General features: G+C 47.2%; 1 protein-coding gene across 2 annotated transcripts in view; it reads left to right on the top strand.

Annotated features, from left to right (window-relative positions):
• Positions 1-3,809: 3,809 nt before the first annotated feature.
• Positions 3,810-18,156, top strand: part of PITPNC1 (phosphatidylinositol transfer protein cytoplasmic 1) — a 255,386-nt gene continuing 241,039 nt past the window's right edge. The window contains exon 1 of one of the 2 annotated variants that reach the window (XM_082706740.1): positions 3,810-4,856. In XM_082706740.1, the coding sequence (XP_082562866.1) occupies positions 4,809-4,856 (48 nt within the window). In that variant the 5' untranslated portion in view covers positions 3,810-4,808. The remainder of the gene's footprint in view (positions 4,857-18,156) is intronic. The other variant, XM_082706741.1, reaches the window with a different exon arrangement.

Genomic DNA, 18,156 nt, shown 5'->3' with positions numbered 1-18,156 from the left:
TCCAACAGATATAAATAAATAACTGAATGAATAAATAAATGAGGGAGAAGAGGACAATCTCACAGAATTCCATATTACATATGTAGATACTCTCTCCTCAGGAGGCAGGCTGAATTCCCTTCCCTAGATTGTGGGCTGGATATAATGACCCACTTCCGAAGAAAAGAGAATAGAAAAGGAAAACAACTTCCTTTGTGAAAAAGTTGGCAGACATGACCTTCACCTAGTGATCAAGGTTACAGTCAAGCCTTCAACAGGGGCTACTTTGGTCATGGAAGGCAGATCATGGGAATGAGAAGGCACATCTTTATATCACTGTGATGTAATAGTTTTATCCTTCTCTCCTTAGACCTAGTTTTGATGAGTTGGAAGTCAGTGTCTCCAAAAGTTTCTTCTTGAAGTAACTAAACATTTAGATAAGTAATGAATGTTACAGTAATACAGTGGTTCTCCACTGTAGGAGTTCATCCCTCCCTATGCACCCCCAGATTCGGCAGTGTATGTGTCTGTGTGTGGGGGTGCTGATATTTAGTGGGTAGAGACCAGGAATGCTGCTAAACATAGTACAGTGACCACAAGTGAATTATCTGGCACCGAGTGTTAGTAGCTCTGAGACTGAGAACCTGAAACTAATTATATACATACACCTAACAGATGTTTATTGGGTACCTACACTACTCCTATACCAGGATACATTTTCCTGATGATACAGAGAGGACACGGTCTGTCTTCTCTGGAAGCTTAAAATCATGTCTACAATTAGAAAACAGGGGGACTATTTTAGCACCATATACCACATTTTCTAAATAAAGGTCACACTTGCATGCAAACAGGAACCAGAATGAGTAGTCCAGATAAGTGTTCCAGGTTGTCTAGAAAGGTAAAGGGTTGTCTAGAACAGCTCTGTGTAAGAGTTGGGACTTTCGGTGGCCTTTGACAAACCCACAGCACAGTGAGCAGGAAAGAGGAAGAGGAAAGAACTGTAATATTTTAGAGATTCCAGGGATATTCTAGGAATGAAACAGGATCTGAATAGTCACCAAGACTGTTGGTACACGCTTCTTTCAGATGCTACTCACAGAGTGGGTCATAGTTTTTTCACACAAACGGAGAAGAGGTTTCAGTGTGGGGGGATGGGTGCATCATCAGAATCCAGGTGAAACCGATGGATAGAAAAAGCTCCTTAGATGATTGATTTTGAAGGGGACCTCCCCCATCTCGCCTTCTGAGAATCCTTGCCTTCACAGATCGTCACTTATCTGGCGGTATCGGCTGTCACAGACATGTGTAGGCTAATATTCTTTTCCTTCTGCTCAGATCATTCCTCACTGATAACTACTTTTTCCAAACATTTTGCCCTTTGCGCCTCACGCCCATTTTTTAAATATGTGGTGATCAGTAGCTGGATTATATCATTGTTAATGGATCATTACTACTCTTTTTTTTTTTTAAGATTTTATTTATTTTTTTGACAGAGAGAGATCACAAGTAGGCAGAGAGGCAGGCAGAGAGAGAGGGGGAAGCAGGCTCCCTGGTGAGCAGAGAGCCCGATGTGGGGCTCGATCCCAGGACCCTGGGATCATGACCTGAGCCGAAAGCAGAGGCCTTAACCCACTGAGCCACCCAGGCGCCCCCATTACTACTCTTCTTAATGATGAATAGCAGCACCTTCAAAGCTCTTTGGAAGTAGATATTGGAGATTCCACTGGTTGAAAAGAAACAATTCTTGGCTGAAGAGGGGGGGGGACTTCAAACACTTTAAGCCACGCATCCGACCAGTAGATGGCGCTCTCTCCCCTTTGTGTGAATGAGTTATGAATGAATAAGCTCTCCCTTTGCCCTCCCCTCCCCCAAGCGTTGTTGTAGTGAAAACCAATCTGTCCTCAAGTCCTTACCGAATCTTTAAAAAATTCATCGTCTTTTCTTTCGGGGCAGTTTAATGCAGACCCTCCCCATCTGTCTTCTATGGTATTCTAATACTCCTGCTTCTGGTATCCTTCTGTCCTCTCCCCTCCAACACTGCCATCAGAAATCACTTTTCCAAAAACAGATTGCTGAAAAATGGTGTCCTGGGGGAATGGAGCGGGGGAGGCAATGGCGGGAGAAGGGTCAAGGGTAAAGTGGAAACCTTCTCCCGCCAACAGATTGGTCTCACCTGGTTGCAGTGAGGGTGGGGGAGGACAGGTAACCGACTAGCAGGGGAAAGGTACATTCAGAGTCTTGATCTCCCTGCCAAGGAATTTTGACTGGCTCGGTAGGCCACAGAGAGTGAGTGTGAGGTTCTAAAGGTGGCAGGATTAGAGCTGTGCTTGAACAAGATTAATGTGACCAGGCACGCGGATGAGCTCAGTGAAAAGGAAGTTTAGGCAGCCTGGCAGAGTCAAGAGAGAAGCACATAGAGCCTGATTTGCCATCTGGGAAATGAGGAGAGGTAGTTCCTCAACCACAATAAGAATTTCAGTAAACACAGTTACAGAATCAACCTCGGGAAACATCTAGGAAGCTAGGAATATATCCACAGGGCTCTGCTGTCCTGTGCGTGTGTATGTGTGGCTTAGCCAGTGCATTGCCTAGCTGCCTTTGCGGAGGATCGGGCGCCAGAAAGCGAAACCACTACACTTGTTTTCAAGTAAGAAGTAGGGAAAAAAGGAAAAACAGCTTGAGCTTCTTTCCGTATCACAGGCTTTCAATGTGTTATTATTCACCACTACAGTGTCAGATTTAGATTTTTCCACCTCGAGGAATTCGGTTTAGCTTTAATTAGTTGCTGTGAATATTTCTGAGCCAACTCTGGGAAGCATTTATCTAGAGAATAGTTTTCCCTAAAATATAAGCTGGATATAGGGAGTTGTTTTTCTGTAAGGCTTTGTATCATGTTCACACAGTTATAAATTCTCTCCAGCCATCTGCGTGATTTTCGCCACGGCCCACCAGAGTTCCACTGGTTATTTCTTTATTAATCACAATTTTAAATACTATAATATCGAGACCATCTGGAGCACCATCCAAGCTCCATGAGTAGCTGCAGGGCTGCACCGCACACATATTTTTCTGAGAAAAGATGATGTTTGCAGGTTATTCTGCATAGAGGCAAACGAGGCATTTTTCATCCAGCAACTTTTCAGAAAAACAAGCTTAAAAATACCAGACAAATGAAAAACAGACTTCAGCAGTTACTTGCAGCTTCCTGAGTAACTGAAGAATGTGCCTCTTGTGGTTAAAATGAGGGATCTGTTTAATATGGATGAAGTACCAACACTCCAGGCATTTTCATTGACATTTCACTGTGACTTTTTGAACTTAGGAGTGCTGACAGGAAAACGTCCTTTTGCTGCCCCGAGAAGGCTGCGGTCGGACAGCAGAGCAGGCCAGGAGAGCTGGAAAGGCGACCTCCGCCTCACGTTCCCTCTGGTCCGGGGGGGCTTCCTTTTCTTCCACGCTGTGGCACTTCCCAGTTATCCAGGATTCGCTCTCCGAAACCGGTCAGGAAACCAGGCAAGAGTTGGGTCTCAGGCACCCAAAACCCATCGCCTCTCCAGCACTGGGTGTGCTCCCCGGACCAAAGTGAAAACGCTCTGTAAAGACCTTCTCCAAAGGTCAAGAAACAAGGATGCACCTGGAAACCAGAAGCTACGCGGGGTGGGGGTGGGGGGCGGACAGAGCACCCTTGGCACCCAGGGAACGTCTAGAGAACAGATTCCGAGGGTAAAGGAGCCAGGGAAGACCCCTTTCCCGATCCTCGTCGCCAGGGCCGGCCGGGCTCGGCTCCGGGGCAGCCCTGCCGTCTGGCAGGAGCCGGGGAGAGACATGCTGTTTTGTTTAAATCCTCCACATTCTTTGCCATTTCCCCATTGGCCGGATGGGGCTACCCTCCCCACCGCGGCCGCTGCTGATGTCAGCCTCGCTGGCGCTCGCTCCTCCCGCACCCACCTCCCCGGCCCGAGGCACACTGCAGCTCCGCGCGGACTCTCCGGCCCCGGCGCGGTGGCTGCAAACTCGCGGGCACGCACGGCGCGCGGGGAGCCGAGGGACTCGGGGGAGGGGACGTGCGCGGAAGGCGCCAGCTTCCTCTCGCCCGCCCCTCGCCGCCGCGAGCTCAGGTTGGAGGAACCCCGGGCCCCAGCCCGACTGAGCCGGGCGGCGGCAGCGGCGGCGGCTTCCTTTTTCTCCCGCTGCGAGCCCTGGAGCGCCTCGGGGACCGGCCCTAAAAAGAGCAGGAAATCTTGTTTACCGCCCGGGGAGAGGAGTCGATCGAGCCTTTGTCTGGAAAGTCAGCATCTCCAGCTCCGGCTGCAATGTGTTCCTGGTGACATTAGCATTGGCAGACCCGCCGGAGAAGGGGGGGGGGTCGCCAGGTTCATGTCTGCTTTCGGAGGCGGATCGAGCGGGTGACTTTTGTGCATTCGTTTTAATTTTCGGAAATCTCTCTTTTTATCTCCCCGGCCCGCCTGCGGGCATGTCCTGATCCGGCGGCCGCTCCTACCGCCCGGGGCTACCGATCTGAGCGGTTCCCAGCGGGTCTCCCTCCTCCCTCCCTGGTCCCTCCCAGACTTTCCAACACCGCGTTCCGGGAGGACCGAGCTCGGCGAGGAAGAAGGCGGGGGAGCCCCGAACACCCGGACCCGAACCTTGACATGCTCTCCGGCGGAGGGGAGGAAAACAGGAGCTGAGCGCACCGCCGGGGCTGCTTCGCCGGCCGGCTCCGAGCGCAGGGCTCCCGGCGCCCTGCCCTGCGCCTGGGCGGCAGCTTTGTTGGTTTGGGGGGCGCCCCCCGCTTCCCGCCCCGGGGGCGCGCGGCCGGCAGGACCATGCTGCTGAAGGAATACCGGATCTGCATGCCGCTCACCGTGGACGAGGTAAGCGCCGCGCCGGGCCCGGCCTCGCCTGCTCCCGGCCCCCAGCCTCAGGGCGCCGCGTACCCCGCTGCCGCCTCCAGGTCGGCGGGTCCTCTGCGGGCGACAGGGAAACCCTGCTGGAGCATTACCCCAAGCCAGAAGGCTGGAGGGGAGGAAAGAGGGGAGTTGCTGTTTCCACTTGTCACCCCAGCGGGGGAGGGCGGCGTTGGGTGGGGCGGTAGACTCTAGGTGGAGTCTTGGGGGTCACCCAGAGCCCTTATTCCTGGGGATCCGGATGCACCAAAGGGAATTGGCGCGCCCCTCCCTCCAATTAATAAAATGATTAAGGCAAACCCAGGCGCCCCAAGCGTGTACTGGTAGCTTGGGGGTGGGGGACAGAGGCACCCCGTCCTGGCTTGGGCCCTGGCTCCGCTCCCGCGTTTTGCTGTAAGGTCTGGGTACGGGAGAAGCCTTTGCCCTCAGGATCTCCAGGCCCCGTGCCCCGCTGGGGGGCACCTCGGAGCCCTAAGGGAGTCCTCCTGGGCCCGGACTTCTCGCGGTCGTCGCCAGCCTGGGCGCCGCTCCCGCCACGCCCGCGCATAGAGGCTCCCAGACCTGGCCTCGACCTTTCGCAAACCGCCTGGCTAGGAAACTTTCTGCGTCTCTTGTTTCTTTAGCGGCGGGGAGCGTGGTCTGCGGGCGAGCCGGGAGCAGCGGGGACTGCGGCGCGGCCACAGGAGGGCGCTCCAGCACGTGGGTGCGGGCCCGGCGCGGGCTCCGGGTGCTCCCGCTGCAGGGCGGGCGCGGGGGGGGGGTGAGGGGCGGGGGCTCGTCCTCCACCCGCTGCTCCGGTTCCCCTCTCCAGATCCCCCGAAGCAGCAAGCTCCATCACTCAGGAAATGATGACTCAGTGAGGACTATCCAGGCCCCGGCTTCCCCTTCTTCCCCCTCTCCTCCCTACCTTTTCGGTGCTTTCACAATGGCTTAGCGCCTGTCCAGGGACAGCAAGGAAGCGTGAAGCCAATCAGGGAAATTTGAAACTTACTAGTGTGGTTTAGTGTGCCAAGGAAGCCGGCGAGCCAAACAGTGTTTATGCTTAAATACAGAGCATTTAATCTATCGGGTATGGTATTGAGTCATTACCTTATGGAAGGGGATAGGTGCTTTGGGGGGGGGGGTATTTAACCGATAAAGTGACTGTGCTCCCCCCGAGGGGGGGTTGTCTTACCTGGATCAGGTGTTAAGGCAATCCAAGGCAAGATCAGAGTAGTTCTGAGTTGACAAAACATCCATCCCAGGAACACTGACTACGTACGGAAGAGAAAGGTCAACCCCCTCCAGAATGGTCATCTTAGGGTTCCAGCTTGTTCAGCGTTTGAGGAGGTGACTCTGGAGTAGAGTCTTGAAGGATGGATTCCATGTGGATGGCGTTAAGGTTTGGGGGGTGCACCCCGACCATGTGAATCAAGTGGAGGAGGGGCACGCAGCTGTGTAGGGCAGTGGGGGAGGCACATGAGTGACCCCGGTTAACCAGAGTACTTGCGGGAAAGGTTGAGCTCTTCCGACCCTCCCCGGGCAGCGGGCAGCGGAGCCCGAGCTGTTCAGCCTGGAGGTGTGTGCGCTTCGGCTCTCCCCAGTGACTTTATTTGTTGAGAGGAGTTTGGGATCCAGGAGTAATGTTGGTATTGCAGGAAACGCCCCCAAACGGAGATGAGAGTCAAGAAAAGAACGAGTTCTAGAATCTTCTTACTAGGTTCGAAATATTTTGCTTCTCTTTCTCCTAGTTGGTTTTCTTCGCAGACTTTTCCTGAACATTCAGGCACAGGTCTTAAGCAATGTATTTATTTATTTATCTATGCTGCCAAAATACCCACCACTTCAGGGTGAAGTAATCACTTTCGAATGTGCAGGTGGAGGACCCCCCCCCTTCTTAATTGGCAAATGAAATCAGGCTCTGCATGTAATAGAATGTATAATTATGATTTAATTAATGTGTAATTCATTTGGACTAAAAGCATGATTCAGTTTCTTTTTTCTTAAGATTTTATTTGTTTTATTTGACAAAGATCACAAGTAAGCAGAGAGGAAGGTGGGGGGGTGGGTAGGCTCCCCGCTGAGTAGAGAGCCAATGCTGGGCTGGATCCCAGGACCCTGAGATCATGACCCCAGCCGAAGGCAGAGGCTTAACGCACTGAACCACCCAGGTGCTCCCATGATTCAGTTTCTTAAAAAGTTATGTTTTGAAGTTAGTTTTCCACATGGTTAGGGAAGCAGGGGTCAGTTTAGATTGATAGAGGTTCCAAACTGATAGGATTTCAGATTTTCCAAGCCAGGTGATAGGTGAGGAACTTGACCCCGTGCACTAGAGGTTGGATTCCTGGAGTCCGACTGGTAGTAAATCCCCTGTGTCCACCATCCCCCCCTTAAGCTGTGTCCTGCTGCGCTTAACATTATTTTTTTAAACAGATTTTATTTATTTGAGAGACAGAGTGATAGAGCAAGCGTACACACGCACACAGATGGAGAGGGAGAAGCAGGCTCCCTACTGAGCAGGGAGCCTGAAGTGGGTCTCTATCCCAGGAACTGTGGGATCATGACCTGAGCCAAAGGCAGACAGACACTTAACCAACTGAGCCACCCAGGCGCCCCTATCCTTAACATTAAAAACTGGGAAGGAACTTGACAGTGTCTTCAAAGAAGACGGTTACCATCAATTTAGGCAGACTCTTCTTGGAAACCTAGCTTTTGCTTCAAGGCATTATTTGCTTCGGCCCTGATTCTGTCTACACAGTACTTCAGGAATTTTTTTCTGTCAAACCCCCATGGTTAGTCAGGATTGCCCACATTTTTGAAAATGAACAGGGTTAGTGAGAGAGCCAACACTGTGTCCATTCTTCTTCCCTGGCCTTATCTTGTTTAACTCCTGGTGGGGGGGAGCGTAAGGAGAACTCCTGCGCTGTTATCCACATTTTGCAGATTTGTAAACTGAGTCAGAAGGGTTAAGTCATGTGCACCAGGTCACAGAACTAATTAGTAGCCCAGCCACAACCAGAGCCATGGTAAAAACACATTGGTTTTCTTCCTACTGGTCCTTGCCTGTCGCTGGTATTATTTAATACAGAAAAAGGAAAAAACCGTTCTTGAAAATAAAGTCAACACTATCAACTTAATGAAAAATCAAAGATCTTTTCAATTGTTGTAGAGGGTACTGGATTCTACTATTTCTCTAGGCCTTATTTTAACTCATAAAATGTTCCCTAGTTCCAGGAAAGAGGAGCAGTGTTGGGGCATAAAGAAAATAAAGCTCAACCACAGTCTAGATCAGTCTAGATCAGAGTGTTGGTGTTCTGTTTTGTTCTGTTTTTTTTTTTTTTTTTTTTTTTTTTAGACAATTTCCGAATGAAGAATTTTAAGAGGTAACATCTCACGGATTAATTTTAATAAAAAACTTCATTGGAACTGTTTCTTCATTTATGTTCAGTGTCCTCTCTGAACTGAATATAGGCCCATTCATTGGGAAGTTCTAAACAGTAAAGGTTCCTGGGGGCTGATAGTTGGCTCTAAAGAGACGGGTTGTTGCCATCTGCATTTGGAACATTTTGGACATGAAGGTTTTTTCACTTTAGACTTGGAAGAGCTAGTGGAGGTCTTCTGTAGTTGAGCCATTTCGTTTTGTGAAGGAGACTGTGGTCATGGAAGATCCAGTTCGTTGTCCATCTCAAAGCCAAGGTCAAGGTCTAGGCCAGAGCCTGGGTCTTCTGATTTCTGGTGCAGAGCTGTTTTATATTGTAGGCCAGGCTTTCTCCCACTTTTCCTCCTCTGGGGAGTTTCCTTGCTGGAAGGAAATACTTCTCCCTAAGCCCTCTATGCAAAGCCGGGCCACTAAGCATCCCAAGTAGTCTCTAGCTGAAGGTGGCTTGGGGACGGACTCTGACCTTCCATCTACTTAGGGGACATCTGGTCAGCTGACCAGAGGGAAGGCTGGGGGCTCTATCTGAAGCTGCTCCTGTATAACAAGTCTACTGGTTTTCCTTGGATTGTGTATTTATTTGGGGCGGCTTCTTTTGGATGCATGGCTCCAAGATTACCGTGACGTTCAAGGCCGATTTGACCCAAACCTCTCTTTGGTGCTGCCTCTTGGTGCTGCCAGCATCCCAGACCTCACCCACGTTCAGGACTCCGTTCAGGACTCCGTTCAGGACTCCGAGGAGCAGTCTGAAGATGACCCCACCCCATCCAGTCCTTATCAGTAAGATCAGCAGTTTCAAGAGCTAAGCACATCCTAATATTTAGGCAGAAATCCTTTTGTTTTCATTACTTGCTTTGGTGTCTTAACAGTTCCTGTTCTGACTGCATTAACGTTAATGGGCATACTTTTAGGGATTTATTTGCGGTCCTCAGGGATTCGTGGCACAATGAAAAATAGAAACAATTCCCTCCCCTCCAAGAAAAGAAGAGACAGAAAGAAAGGAAAGGAAAGAAAAACAACTTTTTAATACAGAATATTATTTTGTTCTTTGCCCTGGCCGGGAGCCAGTACACTTTATCCTGGCTCCCCTGGGTCCCGGGAGAATTTTCTTGCGCACATTTCTGAGAACAGATTTGGGATTGGGATGGTGCCAACTCTGGAATGACCTAAATGGAGATTCCAGAATGCCCAATAATGCTGCTTATTCCGTTTCAAACAATTTTCATGAAATGCGCCTGCAAATATTGGGGCAGAAATTCTTTCGGGTAAGAGAGTTTAAGTTTGATACTGGCATTGCCACTGATTTTTGTACAAAGTGATACTCTCAAATATAAAGAATAAAGGTTCCCTGGTTTAATCTCACATACGTCCCCCAGGGTTCCTCAGGAACATAATTTTGAGAATGTTTTTTAAGAACAAGTACTCTTGGGGTGTCTGGGTGACTCAGTAGGTTCAGGCCTCTGCCTTCAGCTCAGGTCATGATCCCAGAGTGCTGGGATCGAGTCCGGCATTGGGCTCTCTGCTCAGCCAGGAGTCGGCTTCCCTTCCTCTCTCTCTGCCTGCCTCTCTGCTTACTTGTGATCTCCGTCTGTCAAATAAATAAATAAAATCTTTAAAAAAAAAAAAAAAGAAAAGAACAAGTACTCTTTTGACTTTTTTTTTTTCCCCCTGACTCCTAGCCTAGCTGGGAGGGACCGAGGCCAAGGTCATGAGTTTGATTTCTTGGATGATCCTGGTAGCTTCCTTTGCCTGTCCGACAGTCAGAACCACGTTCCTCAAGCCCAGTTATCTTGCACAGTTCCCTTGCTGGTCAGGAGGGCCACGTGGGCGGGTTAATGGGTAAGTGCAAAGCTTTCTCCCCTTAATGGAACGGACAACAGGGAGCAGATGCTGCGCTGGCAGGCCAGTCAGTGAAATTGACTTTGTGTGTGAAGGACGCTGCCTACCTCCCCCTCCCCCCAAACCCTAATCCCGTGATTTGGGTGAGAATGTCTGCCGGTGAGGGGAAACAGATTCTGGGCCTTGAAAAAAATGGGCGTTATTGTTAATGAAATCTTAGTTAAAAGTGGGTGGTAATTAACTTTTGCTTCTTTAGAGACTGAGTCCCTGAGGCACTTAAAAACCAACTTAAAAACTTTGTGTCTGGTTAAGTGAGTAATACTTCTTCTTTTCAGAAAAGCTCTCATTTCAGGTGAACAGAGAATACTGTTTTTTTGTAAGCAGGTTTTAAAAAATTAATAGTGTTTCATCAGTCCCTTTACAATCTGCTGTACCCCCACCCCTTGCCCCAAAGTGTCAGTTTGGAAAGTGTGTGTATAGGGGGAAGGGTTCACAAAGTTCTTTTTTTTTTTTTTTTTTTTTTTTTACTATAAAACTGTGCACAGTGACAGGCAGTAAACGTGTTTTTCAGGGGCAGTGATTACTGGAAAAGTACGTCGAGGTTCATTGCTTTAGCCGCCTGAGTGAGGGCACAGGTGCCACTGGTTGGCCTGTGTGGGCTTTGGCCTGCTTTCTGTTGCCTGGAGGTTTATATGGTCAAATAACTCGGGGAAACTTTTTTGGAAACTAGCTAACACTTCTGCCCCTGTTTGGAAAAAAAGACAGGTATAGACATCAGCTGATTTGTACCAAGAAGTCAGGAAGGTGGTTTTTTTTTTGTTTTGTTTTGTTTTGTTTTTAAGATTTTATTTATTTTTTTGACAGAGAGAGGTCACAAGTAGGCAGGGAGGCAGGCAGAGAAAGAGGGGGAAGCAGCCTCCCCACTGAGCAGAGAGCCACATGTGGGGCTCCATCCCAGGACCCTGAGACTAGGACCTGAGCCGAAGACAGAGGCTTAACCTTAATACTGAGCCACCCAGGCGCCCCATCAGGAAGTTTTTACATATCTTTTGTAAATTCAGCCTGCTGTAGGAGCAAAAGGAGAATTTCAGATTGTAGATTGCCAACTGCCCCCCCTCCCTGTCTCTTGCTGGCAATTGGGAATTTTATGGTATTCTCAAGTGGAGACATTTTTTTTTTCCTCCTGGGTAGGCGCCATGGGAGATGAAGTGCAACTATGTTACCGATATTAAAACTGGAGAACAAATTGTATCTGGAAAATGTCAAGTCCTTTGAAAAAGACATTATCTTGGATGCTTGACTTTTCATACTGTATATACCTCCAACTTAAAAACAATTCATCCTTATAGACAGGGTCTCAGGGCTGCACACCTCTAGTGGGCACTGTTTACCTGGAACCTAAGTGGGAGTAGTACAATGTGAGAGGGTCCTGCAGCTGGCCAAGGGTCTGGGTTAGCCCTCTGAAGCTTCCAGCCGCTGCTGCTGTCATGTGTTAAAACTTGAATGTTTATAGCAAACTTGTGGGTTTATAAGTGGAAATGGCACCTCTTGTGACGTCATTCCTGACCACTCCATCTAAAGTAGTTTTCTTCTATTCTTTATCTCTGCACTTAACTTATTTCCGTCGGAGCATTTCTCATAATCTGTACTTACTTGTTTGCTTGCTTGTATGTCATTCATTCCGGTCATTACTTTCAACCTATAACCCACGTAGGAAAATACCACATAGTTTAACTTATTTTTCTTTCATACTAAGTCTTTGAGATCCATTGTGTTATTTTCCAGTTGTAGCACATTTCAGTGCCCACTAGAAACCTTGCAGTGCTCAAGGGCCACGGGTGGCTCGTGGCTGCCATACTGGATGGGGCAACTCAGAGGCTTTAACCTGGTCTGGCACATAGTAGATGCTTAATGAATGGTTGGGCGGAAGCTGATAAAAACAGCATTATTTCTGGAAAGCTGAGCCCAGTTTCTCCCTTCATACTGTTTGTTTTTTTCACTTAGGTTTTACACTTTTTTTTTTTTCCACTTAGGTTTTACCTGATATTTTGCAAGCTAGAGATTCTTTTATATTACAAACATCTTCATTTTTTAACAAAAAAGATTTTATTTATTTATTTGACAGAGATCACAAGTAGGCAGAGAGGCAGGCAGAAACAGAGGGGAAGAAACAGGCTCCCCGCTGAGCAGAGAGCCCTATGCGGGGCTCGATTCCAGAACCCTGAGATCATGACCTGAGCGGAAGGCAGAGGCTTTAACCCGCTGAGCCACTCAGTCGCCCCCAAACATCTTCATTTTAAAGTTGCTCAACCATACCCCCTGAGAAGCTCGAGGCCAGTCTTTTGTGGGAGTTAATGTAATCATTCTGCTTTCATCCTAACTTCTGTAGGAATGTATTTGGTTTCTATTACTCTGTAACAAACTATCACAAACTTAGTGGCTTAAAACAATACCCCTTTATTATTTCACAGTCTCTGTAGGCCAGAAGTCTTGGGATGGCTTGGCTGGATGGTGTGGCTGTTCAGGGCCTCTCAAAGTTGAAATCAAGGTGTTAGCTGGCCTGCACTAACTTCTGGAGCTTGGAGTCTCTTCAAAGCTTGTGTGGCTCTTGACTTCAGTTTGTACCCCCTTTCTTGCCAGCCATCAGCTAGGGGCCAGCTCCTACAGGCTACCTGCCGTTTCCTGCAATGTGACCCTGCCCACGACAGGGCAGTTTGCCCCTACAGGTCCAGTAGAAAAACAGCACCTGCCACTTTGAACTCTCTGACGTGTTATCTTTGACCTTCAGACTCTTTTTCGAAAAGATTGGCCTGATTAGGTCAGGCCCACCCACATTCAAGGGGAAAGAATTACAGATAAACACAGTGTGCCTGCCAGGGAGCTGGAATCTTGGGTGCCTTTTTGCCTTGACAGTTTATCTTGAAGTAATTATTTCTTGTATCGAGGTTAGCATTCAGGGGAGAACGGATGTGTTCAGATCACAAATGTTTGTTGGACTCCAACTGTGTGCTAGATGTTAGGCCAAGCACTAGGGATGGAGCGGCAAACAAGACAGGCATAATTCCTGCTCTCCTAGCGCTTATAGTCCAGAGGCCACTAGAGAAGTTTCACTGCCATTTTATTTTTTAATTTTATTTCATTTTCTTTCTTTTTTTTTTTTTTAAAGATTTTTATTTATTTATTTGACAGACAGATCACAAGTAGGCAGAGAGGTAGGCAGAGAGAGAGGAGAAAGCAGGCTCCCCACTGAGCAGAGAGCCCCATGCGGGGCTCGATCCCAGGACCCTGGGATCATGACCTGAGCCGAAGGCAGAGGCTTTAACCCACTGAGCCACCCAGGTGCCCCCTTATTTCATTTTCTAAAGATTTTATTTATTTCTTTGAGAGCGAGAGAGCATGAGCCAGGGGAAAGGGCAGAGGCAGAGGGAGAAGCACACCCCCTACTGAGCAGGGAGCCCAATGCAGACTCCATCCCAGGACCCTGAGATCATGACCTGAGCTGAAGGCAGATGCTTAGCTGACTGAGCCACCCAGGTGCCCCTCACTGCCATTTTAAAATAGATGACAGGGGTACCTGGGTGGCTCAATTGGTTAAGCATCCAATTCATGATTTTGGCTCAGGTTGTGACCTCATGGTCATTATATTGAACCCTGCCTCAGGCTCCACACTCAGCACGGAGTCTGCTTTTGAGTTTCTCTCTCTGTCCCCCACCCCTGCCCCATGTACACACTTGCTCCCTCTCTCTCAAATAAATCTTTTAAAAATTTGAGTTGGTACGTAAAATACATCTCAGTAAAACTGTTTAAAATATAGAGGTGGCTGTGGATAAACATGGACATCTATGTTTAGAGACAGAGCCATTGACAGAAAGTGCTGAATTTGAATTATGAGTCCACTGCAAAGTTGTGATCCCCGTCCTAAGGAGACGGCTCTAGTTGTCCTGATTTTTAGACAGCTTTCCGAAGGAGGTGGTTCTCTTCTGCAGCAGTGTGGGAAGAAAAATCTGCCAGATTTGGATCAGAATGGCCACAATTTAGGTCAGAGCTTGATACTTAGGGGAAAGAAGCAATCACAGCTTGAACAGCTGCCCTGAGGCCCACTGTAGGGTTTCAGAGTACTGGGAGGCCATCACCCCTCCTTCCCACCCCAAGGGGACAGAGGCCGGTGGCCACTGTGAGTGGAAGGAACAGTACCTGGCGACCTTCCTGGCTTGTGGCTTCAAGTACATGTTTCTGCTTTCTATGTGCATTGAATGAGAAATTGTGTTAGCCAGATGAGTCCTAGAAAACACATTCTGGAGGAGATGGTTCTGCATGGGAGTTGAACCTTCTGCCTGATTCATCTCAGACAGATGTCCTGAAGATGTGCCATCATTGGCTTTATTGCAAAGGAGACTGATGGGCTATTTAAACTCTATCCCAGCAGTCTCTGTGTAGGATGGCAAGATTGTACTACACTAGGCTGGGCACATCTCCCTGGATGACAGACCCAGAGAAGGGAGCCTCACTGCATAGGACACACTGTCTTGGCCACTGGTTTTACCCATGTCACAGGAAGGAGGCTAGGGTCCCCCCACCGCTTTCTGGCAGACTGCCTGAACGGCGTTACCCACTGCTGTTTGTTAATTTAGAAACACGAAAGCTGGCCCTCACCAAGATTTTGATATCAAGTATTACAGTGACTCATTCTTTCATTTCCCTGCCCTCAGACAAAAGGGGCCTGCTCTTAAAATTCCTTTTTGGACTTCAGTGGAAGTCGACTCATAATCTAAACAAGTAGCTAACATAGGTTCTTGATCAAGTTTATCTAACGACTCTTCACTTTTTTTTATGTCTCTCTCCCCTTTTTTTTTTTTCCCCCTCCTTTTAAATTTGAGTAAAGCATGACCTTCTAGATTCCTCTTGTTCCTGAGCAAAGAAAAAAAAGTCACCCTTAAATCCTTTGGATGATATCTGACAATCTTTAGGGTGTTGTTTCTTTCCCAGAATGAATCACCTAAAGAAGTAGGATTGGCCCAACAAATGTAATTTGATGACAGCCTATAATAATGTTGTTTAACTACCTAATCTAAGAAGCTAATCTCCAAAGACTGGTCCCCGCCCCTCTACAGGGCACACACGCACATGTGCATCATTGAAGTCATTATATTTGCTGCATTAAGGCCAGATCCAGGTGTTTCTGAGCACTAATTTGTGTATTTTTGCACCCCAAAATAATCTGTATATTAGAAGAAAACTTTGGGGTGCCTGGCTGGCTTAGTCAGTGGACCGTGCACGTCTTGATCTTGGGGCTGTGAGTTTGAGCTCCATGTTGGGTACAGAGATCACCTAAAGGTAAAAAATAAAAAGAAAATTTACCGTGTGAGGGAGTAAGAAGTCACCACTTGGATATAATTAAGTTGTCGAAAACCTCAAATGCTTTGGCTCTTATTTGCTGGATTGTTTGTATTCTGCACTACTCTCCCCTATTTTGTACTTGTAGCGATTGTAGTGGGATTTATTTATTCTCTTTTTTAAAGAGTTTATTTATTTATTTGAGAGAGGGAGAGAGTACACAAGTAGGGGGAGGAGCAGAGGGAGAGGGAGAAGCCAACTTCCCACTGAGCAGTGAGCCTGATGTGGGGCTCAATCCCTGGACCCTGAGATCATGACCTGAGCCGAAGGCAGATGCTTAAGGGACTGAGCCACCCATGTCCCCCTATATTTTTGTTTGTGGTTTTTTGGCAGGGGATTTATTTATTGTTAAAATGGCAAAGTTTCACGTATCACTATGTCTGCCGAAATGTTTCCACCTTGTATGAACAGTTTATAGAGACCGTGCTATCTGCTTATCTGAGCCATCTCCATCTTTGTGTTTTACATAAATTGTGGCATTTCCTTGCCCTGCCTCTCCTGATCATAGCATCCCAGAGCTAGGCAGTTACCCTGTGTCACAAGGTCTTGGCTGACTGCAGTCTTGCAATAGCCTTGTTTTTACCTACATAATACAAGAGCCAGCACTGTCTGCCTCAGCAGGCCATCCTATGAAACGTGCTGTTTGGAAAGTAAGTGTTTTAAAATGTGGTTTCTGGTTTGGTTTTAAAAATTCTTTAAAAGATTTTATTTACATGTTAATTTGCAAGAGAGTGCATGCATATATGGCCGGTGGAGGGACAGAGTGAGAGAGAGAATTTTCAAGCAGACTTATGCTGAGTGCAGAGTCCATTATGGGGCTTGATCTCTCCACCCTGAGGTAATGGCCTGAGCTGAAATTAGGAGTCAGATGCTCAACAGACTGAGACACCCAGGCACCCCTGATTTCCGTTTTTATAGCTTGGACTGGTAGCAGGTAAATTTCACATGCAAAGGACAGAGAGAAATTACATCTGTGGAGTGCCTTTTGGTTCAGTCCTCAGAACAGTCCTATGAGTTGGATATTATCCCACTTTCTCAGTGTGGATCATCGGTGCTTGCATGGCTGGTCAATGGTAGACCTCCATCCATACCTCCAGCCACACCTCCATCCATACCTCTGTCCATACCTAGGCTGGTCAGACTGCAGAGACCACGCTCTTTGCTCTGCCCTGCTCTGCCTTCTGTTGAATCTGAAAGCTGGAAGGAATGACGGAAGGGGACCCAGATCTATCACGTGGCCACACAGATAAATAAAAATCTCCAAGATCAGAGAACTTGTTCAGGGTTATCAAAGCAAATAATTGGGGGAAAGTAGTTCCTCCGTTCCAGTTAAGCTAAGAGAGCGGACCATGAGTTTTATCTTCCATTGAACCATCCATTTCACCCAAGTATTCAACCAAGTGACATTCCTCTGTTTAACTTTGATAAGTGAATCATGTTCCTTTGAAAATAACTTCTGCAGTTCATGCTCTAAAAAGAGAACCACCCCTACACGTTTGGAAATTATTCCTTTTAATGGCAGTAAGAACCTTTGGCTTTCATACACATCAGCAGCAGAGGTGTTCGCTGATGAACACCTGGTGACTTTCTCAAAATTAGTATCAGGAATAACAATGGGAACAGACAAGTGACGCCATGTTTTTGGCACATTTAGTTGAAAACTTAAAAGACTCTTCACATGCACGTAAGCAAATTAGAGCATATGAAAATCATCAAAATGTACTATTCAAAGTTGTATGTTTACCCTTCCTGCTGAGTTAGCTGCTCCTTGGAAACTTCTGGCTCCCCTGGACTAGCATTGCCTCCAAAGCAGCTTACCACCCACACTCTTACAATTTACAGCCCACACTCACTATTCCATAATCACAAATATTGTTCTTTTAGAGTCACACCTCACACGGACTAAACAAACATTTTATTTTTTTTATTTTTTATTTTATTTTATTTTTTTAAAGATTTTATTTATTTATTTGACAAACAGAGATCACAGTAGGCAGAGAGGCAGAGAGAGAGAGAGAGAGAGGGAGAAGCAGGCTCCCTGCTGAGCAGAGATCCTGAGGCGGGGCTCTATCCCAGGACCCTGAGAGCATGATCTGAGCTGAAGGCAGAGGCTTTAACCCACTGAGCCACCCAGGTGTCCCCTAAATAAACATTTTAAACTTGATAATTATTTTAAAAATGGAGAAATGGAGTCATCAGGTATTATTTTTTCCCTAAATTAAAAATGATCCTCAAGACACATTTGCCATGATCAGAAATGGTAAAGATAATGAAGAAACCCACCACACCTGCCCTCCTAAGTTTCATGGTGGAGAGTCCGAGATGTTCTGCTGTGTCAGCTCTATTCAGCTACCCAGGTACATACTCTCCTAAATCTTCCTAAAATGAACTGTTTGGGGAAAAAAAAAATGTCCTGTTTGAAGGAGACCACCCACGGCTGGATGTGTAGGTTCTGGTCAGGTTTTTAAAGAATAATTTTTTAAAAACTGGTAACACACATGTAACACACATACATGTAACATACATACACACAGAACATGCATGTAACACAACATTTGCCATCTCAGCCATTTTTATTATTTATTTATTTATTTTAAAAATATTTTATTTATTTATTTG

The sequence above is a fragment of the Mustela nivalis genome (genome assembly GCF_964662115.1).
Source record: "Mustela nivalis genome assembly, chromosome: 17".
Classification (NCBI taxonomy): Eukaryota; Metazoa; Chordata; class Mammalia; order Carnivora; family Mustelidae; genus Mustela; species Mustela nivalis.
The sequence above is the reverse complement of the archived record's forward strand: the minus strand, read 5'-3'. Positions and strand labels throughout refer to the sequence as shown.